General features: G+C 39.1%; 1 protein-coding gene across 2 annotated transcripts; it reads left to right on the top strand.

The window, feature by feature from the left end:
• Positions 1-2,038: 2,038 nt before the first annotated feature.
• On the top strand, positions 2,039-4,931 carry LOC127803413 (uncharacterized). Of its 2 annotated transcripts, XM_052339614.1 has the most exons (5): positions 2,040-2,371; positions 2,461-2,559; positions 2,672-2,891; positions 3,773-3,874; positions 4,592-4,931. In XM_052339614.1, the coding sequence occupies exons 1-5, from the start codon at positions 2,156-2,158 to the stop codon at positions 4,651-4,653; spliced, it is 699 nt and encodes a 232-aa protein (XP_052195574.1). In that variant the 5' UTR covers positions 2,040-2,155; the 3' UTR covers positions 4,654-4,931. The 2 variants fall into 2 exon arrangements, with proteins under 2 accessions (XP_052195575.1, XP_052195574.1); XM_052339615.1 differs by lacking the exon at positions 3,773-3,874 and having other exon boundaries at positions 2,039-2,371.
• The last annotated feature ends 2,735 nt before the right edge of the window (positions 4,932-7,666 follow it).

Below are 7,666 nucleotides of genomic sequence, written 5' to 3'. Positions count from 1 at the left end.
AGATTGAGGTTCCTAAGGGTATAGCACAAACCAATAGCAAAATCCATATCTTAATGTAAATGACCATACTACTTGTACATTAAGGGCTACACCTTGGGCTACACACGGGCTCGCAAATGACTAAAATACCCATTGTACCTTACCACATCGCGCTGTTAGAGTTGGAAATATACCGAGCCATTTGGGCTCAGTTCAATATTCGGTTCAGTAAAAGCTCATTCGAGTTCATTCGTTAAAGTAAACAAGTCAAACTTGAATCTAAATTTGAAGTTCAATTGGTAAACGAGCTGAGTTTGAATTTAGCAAAACTAGGCTCGATAGGCTCGCGAGTTAGCTCGATTATAGGCTCGCTATTAGCTCATGAAATATATATTATTTTTATAATTAAATAATATATATTGTTTAATATACATACATACATATACATATTATCATTATATCATTTATTCTCTCTGCCCAACAAACCTATTCCCCTCTTTGTGTCACTTTCCCTTCTCTGGCACACAACAATTCCATTTTCCAACAAACCTATTTTTTTCTCTTTATCTCTTTCTTTCCTTCCTGCAACAATCTTCATCTTCTTCGCATTCTCCCTCTCTTTCCTTTCCTAAGCCTTCGCTCCTTTGATTCAGACCCTTCTTTGTCAAAATGTTAGCCCAAATCATCGAACACATTAGATCAAACTTGAAATCAACCCATCCAAGATCGACTCCATAGTCGCCGGCCTCTTTACTCTCGACCCCATCCTCCACCTGTCCGTCGGCCCCCTCTATCGAAACTGTTGGTCGGCATTCTTTTTCACCCATATGCTCCACAGTCGTTACAAGTCCAAAGACGATCTTGACACCTATATATTCGGGTCACCTGACACACGTCAGCGCCCTCGTGGATCAGATCTGCTCGATCTCTTCTTTCAGTAAAGTCGAGCTCGATTTATGTTCACTGAGCTTGTGCTCGAGCCTGAGTTTGATATGCTGAGCCCGAGTTGAGCTTATCAAAACTTAGCTTAACTCGATTGCAATCTTACACGTTGTCTTATTATTGTAAGTGAATGATATTTTAGTCATACACTTCAATATCTTGTCTCATCATCGTGGGCGTGGATCATTCCACACCTAACAGCATTTAAGGAACTCTCATAAAAGGGAACAATGTGAGCCTCTCCCCGTCATTGTTGTGGCAAGTAATTTGCAAACCATAAGAACCACATTTACTGGAAGGCAGGCAATTGGTGCCGCAATGCTTGAACAGTAGTTGACTTGACAGTTCTCCACGTCATGATATTCTTCACTCATTTTAGTTAAAATATATATTTTAACATTATTCTTTAACAAATTTAATTAACTCAAAATTTGTATAGTTTAAATGTGTAATTAAAATAAGAAAAAATTAAAAATTATATATATTTTTGATGATTTTACTATATAGATGTTAATTTAAATTTTATTCTGATAAGAGTTTCAATTTCCTATGAAAGAGGAACTGATCCACGTGGATAAACTGAGAGACACCACATGATAGGGGTGTTCGCGGTGCGATTTGGCCGGTTTGAATCATTTTCAGCACGCCAAACCGCTAGTGCGGTTTTTCAACCAAACCAGATCGCGGTCTGGTTTGGGTTCGGCCAAACCGCACCAAACCAGACCGCTGTCTGGTTTGGTGCAGTTTACCGTAATTTGAAATGCTATTTAAAATCACTAAAAAAGATATTTAAAAATGATAAATAAAGACACAAATATTGGTAAATAAAGACAATTAAATGTAAATAAATAGAAACAAAAAATAAAGACAAAATAGTGTAAAAAATAAATAGAATGGGCTGCTAATTATTAGATTTTTATAATAATAATTTTTTTATTATTTTCTTGGGCGATTCGGTTTAAAACCGAACAGCAAACTGTCCAAACCGCAAACCGCGCAGTTTGGACAGAATCCAAACCATTTTCGACCGCCAAAAAAAAAAATCAATTGGATCAATTTGATTCGATTTAGTTTGGCCAATTTCTACAGTGCATCGATTTTTTTGAACACCCCTACCACATTACCAGACCCGCCCGGGCTGGTGTCAACCACAGGCCGGCAGCCGTGTCGGGTGGCTCTCCTTCTCCTCCATAGTGATCAGCAGAATCCAAGCAGGGAAACCCAGAAGACTGGGATGACGACTGAAATCCAGAGCAAGCCCAGAATCCTCTGCCTCCACGGATTCAGAACGAGCGGTGAAATCTTCAAGAAACAGGTCGGAAAGTGGCCGGAGAGCGTTCTCGGTCGGTTGGACCTCGTCTTCCTCGACGGGGCTTATCCGGCAGCCGGCGAATCCGGTGTTGAAGGCTACTATGATCCTCCCTACTACGAATGGTTCCAGTACAGCGAGGTCAGATCTTGCTATACTTATACATCGACTATGAATGGTTCGATACAATTAATTTATATGAATTTATGAAAAGCTGTTCTCTTTTCTAGGATCTTGGAGAATACTACAACTTTGATGGATGTATTGCCTACATAGAAGATTATATGGTAAAACATGGCCCTTTTGATGGTCTAATGGGGTCTTCCCAGGTGGGTTTTTCATATTTTATCCGATTTTTTAATAATAGTTCTGTAAGAATAGGGTTCCGTTTAGCTGTGAATTTTGATGATTATAATTGCTGATAATGAACTACGACTATAGGGGGCAGGTATTTGTGCAGCATTGCCTGGAATGCAATTGGATGGGGTGGCACTCACCGAGGTTCCCAAGATCAAGTTTGTGATTGTAATTTCAGGGGGGAAGTTTGGAGGATCAGAAAGGGTTTTGGGGGGCAAATATGATGGATTGAAGATTGGGCTGCCAAAGCTGGCTGCTAATGCGTTTTCATCGCCACTCAAGTGCCCTTCCCTTCACTTTATAGGTACTTCTTCCATTTTCGTATTCTCTGTTACCGAATTGTGAAGTTACTGTAGGAAAACTATTGTGGGAATTTTATAGAACGTGAATGAATTCATTATCTTTACGGCGTTATTTGTTTCCTCCAGAATTGATGTAGGGTTAATGGCTGATGACCTTCTAGATTAATCAAGGTTAGCAAAATATGTAGCCAGCAATACTGGAGATTCTGTTATAGAACAATCTCTGTATAGAAGAAAAGAAATAGAACGAGAATAGAATATCGATTAGGTGTTTGTAATAAATCTTAAAGACTTTGTCTAACCATCTGTTTATAATAGATGTAGAGCCACATTTAAAGGACACACTTATCTTGAATAGGCACTTCTAAGAGACGTGCCCTTTCATAAGCATCCAGTTGAAGAGATATGATTGACAAGTCAGGTATCTTCAAAGAGTTTAACATTATTTATTGCTGATCAATCAAAAAGAGATACAAAATATCCAGCAATACCGTCCTTTCCTTTGGATCCAGTGCTAGAAAGATTAGTTTTTGATCGGTATTTTACCAGTGCCCTGAAAATTTTGTTTATGAATGAATATAGGGCAGGACAATGTTGGATCTTGCATCAACGGACCTTTACCTAAGAATTACAGGCACTTCGACGACTTGTGCTGTCAAACGTTTATGATGACACCACACTTGTATACAATTCTAGATGCATGTTGAACACTTGTGCAAATCTGTCACACACTCTGTTGGTATGTTTGTAGCATACCATTTATGCATTAAAGTGGAAAGCCAAAGTTTTTCATTTCTAGATAAATGCTTATGCATTACAGGTGAAGGCATATTCTAAAACTGCCGTGACTTGTATTTTCTAACTAAATGCCCATGCTTTATAGGTGAGACAGATTTCTTGAGGGCTACCGGGAGGGAATTAGCAGAATCATTTGAGGAGCCAATTTTTCTTCATCATCCTGAGGGCCACACAATTCCAAGACTTGGTTAGTTCTCGTGCAATTCTCTCTCTTCCTCTAGCATTTCCTTCCTTATGATATAAATCATATGTTCGAATAGCCACTGCTAAGAGTTTTGATAAAATCAATTGCATTTCAACAGATTATGTCCTTTCTGCTTCCCCAGTACTGGGGCTCTTCATTTTATGCTCCTCTTATGAACCTAAAAGTTTATGAGAGTGTTGGTAACGTTTGTACTTTTTGCATTTGTTTTTTTCTTTTTCTTTTTTCCACAGTTTTGGAACAGATATAGTGAAAACTTTCAAAATGCTACCTTTATCATATAATTTTCATTTTCAAGGTCTATTGGTGTTCTCTCTCTCCATTGTTGTCCCTGAGGTAGAAAATAGTTTTTATAACTCAGATTTGTTTTCTTTATTTTTATCATTTTTGAAGATCTTGGAAGCTCCATTTATTTCTAGGAACAGCTTTTGAAACCAGCGAAAGTGTCTTCTTGTTGTTTCATGAAATCAAATTACTTGCTTCTTAAAATCAGTTGACTAAGTATGTTTTCTGGTATTTGTATACTTTCAAAATCAAATAATAGTCTCATATCAGCATGCGAGGCAACGAATATATACAACTTTTCAGAGTTCAAGTTCAACAGATAGTCGTTGGAATAAGCTCTTGACTGTGTTTCATTCTGATCAGCATCCGTGTAGAAAAACTATTTGATTCTCATTTCTCGGCTTTCCATTTGAACAGATGAGAGAGGCTTGAAGACGATGCTCAGCTTCATTGACAAGATTGAGACTATAGAAAAGTAAAGAACTGCTCAAATTAAGCCCCGAATTGCTGTGCATTAGCATCTTCACACGCGATCATCAACTGGTATGATCAAGAAAACTGCAATCCTACATCAATTTGAAATAAAGATTTGATTATTGTACTAAAAATACATCTCATTTAGATGATCCAACAAAAGTGGTATTGATTGACATATGAGGAAACTGCGCATCCCTGGTTGAAGGGAAGGAAACTATCTATTTGTTAGCCAAATAGTTCGATTGTTGAGATATTGAGCTAAACTTTCTTTTGGTTTTCTTATTTGGTTCCTATTATAATGTTGCTTCTGTTTGCTTGCTTTTAGAATTTCTCATGTAAATGAGTATCCATTTTTTGTCACTCATTAAGTTTATTTTTCAATATCTACACACCTTTATTCTTTCAAGTTTAGTTTTTGTTTGATTTTCTTTAATCTTTTTTCTTTCCTTTTTTTTTTGCCTTTTTGGTTAGAGACATTTTTTCAAGTTTATTGATTTATCATTCGTCATTAGTATCAACTTGAAAAAATTTAGATATTATATTCCTTATATTAGCTAATGAAAGCATACTCATGAAGCAAAGGCTCTTGTTTTTTTTTGAAAGATGGAAAATAATTAGAGATGCTCTAATTAAAGGTATGGAAAGATTTAAATTACAATCTCATTTTGTTATAAGTTGTTTGTCACCACCTAAGTCAAGAACCATCGCCCACAGTTATGAGAAACATGTACACACGACACTGGGGAGCCACGTTGCATAATGTCCCTACGACCAACCAGCCTCACCTACGCCACCACCTTGAAGTAATCCGACATGTGCCTCCTCTACCCCAAGTCTAAAAGTTGAACAACGTTCCACCTAAGCTTTATTTCCTTTTAAATGGTTTAGTCCTAAGAATGTCTCACTAAAAGTCTATAAGGGCAATCTTGCTAAAGTTGGCTAAACTTGGATTCTACAAGCAAATGAGTTCGAGACTAATTACCAGCAGAGGACCAAGCAAAGGCTCTCAAGCCCAATCCTAACCAACAAACTCGCCATAATTTCAAAATCCTCATCACTTCTTGGTACGAGCCAAGCCTTTCCCCACACTCAAACTAGGAAGTTGCGACATTATAACAAGAAGGCTTGTTAAGATGTTCAGGGGTCACTTGCGTCGATGGACAGATGACTTGCCCCGAACACATGCAAATGTTGAAGACTCGTTAAGATGTTTGAGGGTCACTTGCGTCGACGGATGAAGCACTTGCCCCAAATACACGCGGATAACAAATACCTGTTATGATGTTTGGGGCTCACTTGAGTGAATGAACAAAAGACTTGCCTCGAACACACAAATGTTGAAGACCCGTTAAGATGTTTGGGGGTCACTTACGTCGACGAATGAAGAACTCGCCCCGAACACACACAGATAGTGAAGACCCATTAAGATGTTTGGTTGTTACTTACATTAAAGGATGAAAGACTCGACCCAAACACATGCAAAAATTGAATACCCGTTAAGATGGTCGGGAGTCACTTGTGTGCTGTAATGGACGAAGGACTCACCTTGAACACGGGCGAATGTTAAAGACCCATTAAGATGTTCGGGGGGTCACTTGTGTCGCCAAATGAAAGACTTGCCCCAAACACATGCGGATAACGAAGACCTATTAAGATGTTCGGGAGTCACTTGTATTGACGGATAAAGGACTCGTCTTGAACACACGAGGATGTTGAAGACCCATTATGATGTTCGAAGGTCACTTGCGTCGACGGACGAAGGACTCACTCTGAACACACGGTGATAGTGAAGATCTGTTAAGATGTTTGGGGGTCACTTGTGTTGACAGACGAAGCACTCGCCCCTAAACACACACAGATAGAGAAGACTCGTTAAGATGTTTGGAGGTCACTTGCGTTGACAGACAAAAGACTCGCCCCGAACATGTGCAGATGTTGAATACTTGTTCAAATGCTCGGGGGTCACTTGTGTTGATGGACGAAGCACTGGCCTTAAACACACACAGATAACCAAGACCCGTTAAGATGTTCGGGGGTCACTTGATTGAATGGACAAACGCCTTCATAACACGCAGGTGTTAAAGACCCGCTAAGATGTTTTGGGGTCATTTGCGTCGATGGATGAAGAACTCGCCCTAAACGCACACAAATAGTGAAGACCCATTAAGATGTTCAGGTGTCACTTGCATTAATGGACGAAAGATTCGCCTTGAACACACACGGATGTTGAAGACCGATTAAGATGTTCGGGGGTCACTTGCGTCAATAGATGAAGGACTCGCCCCAAACACACGTAGATAGTGAAGACCCATTAAGATGGTTGGGGGGTCAATTGCATTGATGGTATAAGAACTCGCCTTGAGCACACGCGGATGTTGAAGACCCGTTAAGATGTTCAGGGATCACTTACGTCGACGGACGAATGACTCGTCCCAAACACACATAGATAATGAAGACTTGTTAAGATGTCTGTGGATCACTTGCGTCGACGAATGAAGAATTCATCCCAAACACACGCGGATAGCAAAGACCCATTAAGATATTCGGAGGTCATTTGCATTAGCAGACGAAGGATTCACCCCGAACACACGAATGTTGAAAATCGTTAAAATGTTAAAGGGTTACTTGCGTTAACAGATGAAGTACTCGCCCTGAACACACGAGTCATGAATAGACTGTTAAGATATTCGGGGTCAATAGCGTTAACGGATGAAAGATTTTCCCTAAACACACGCGACTCATGAAAAAATTGTTAAGATATTTAGGGATCACTTGCAAAGGACTTGTCCTGCACACACACAGAATGATGAAGACTTGTTAAGATATTTGGGGGTCATTTGCGAACGAAAGACTCACCTCATACACACACAAGTGTCTAAAAGTCGAAGGACAAAAGCATGTGAATAGTTTAAAAATTGAAAATGCAAAAGCGCAAGAATAATCTAAGATCAATAACAACCATCAAAATGAAAGAGAAATAAGGGCAGACCAAGACACAATTTACTCTTCCACCCA

This window comes from Diospyros lotus, chromosome 6 (genome assembly GCF_014633365.1).
Source record: "Diospyros lotus cultivar Yz01 chromosome 6, ASM1463336v1, whole genome shotgun sequence".
NCBI classification, from domain to species: Eukaryota; Viridiplantae; Streptophyta; class Magnoliopsida; order Ericales; family Ebenaceae; genus Diospyros; species Diospyros lotus.
This window is presented reverse-complemented; position numbering and strand designations above follow the sequence as displayed.

Bases quoted from the DNA above. Each gene is read 5' to 3' on its own strand.
- LOC127803413 (XM_052339614.1), top strand. From the start codon at position 2,156: ATGACGACTGAAATCCAGAGCAAGCCCAGAATCCTCTGCCTCCACGGA. The intron at 2,892-3,772 runs GTACTTCTTCCA...CATGCTTTATAG, and splicing joins CCCTTCCCTTCACTTTATAG to GTGAGACAGATTTCTTGAGG. The intron at 3,875-4,591 runs GTTAGTTCTCGT...CCATTTGAACAG, and splicing joins CCACACAATTCCAAGACTTG to ATGAGAGAGGCTTGAAGACG.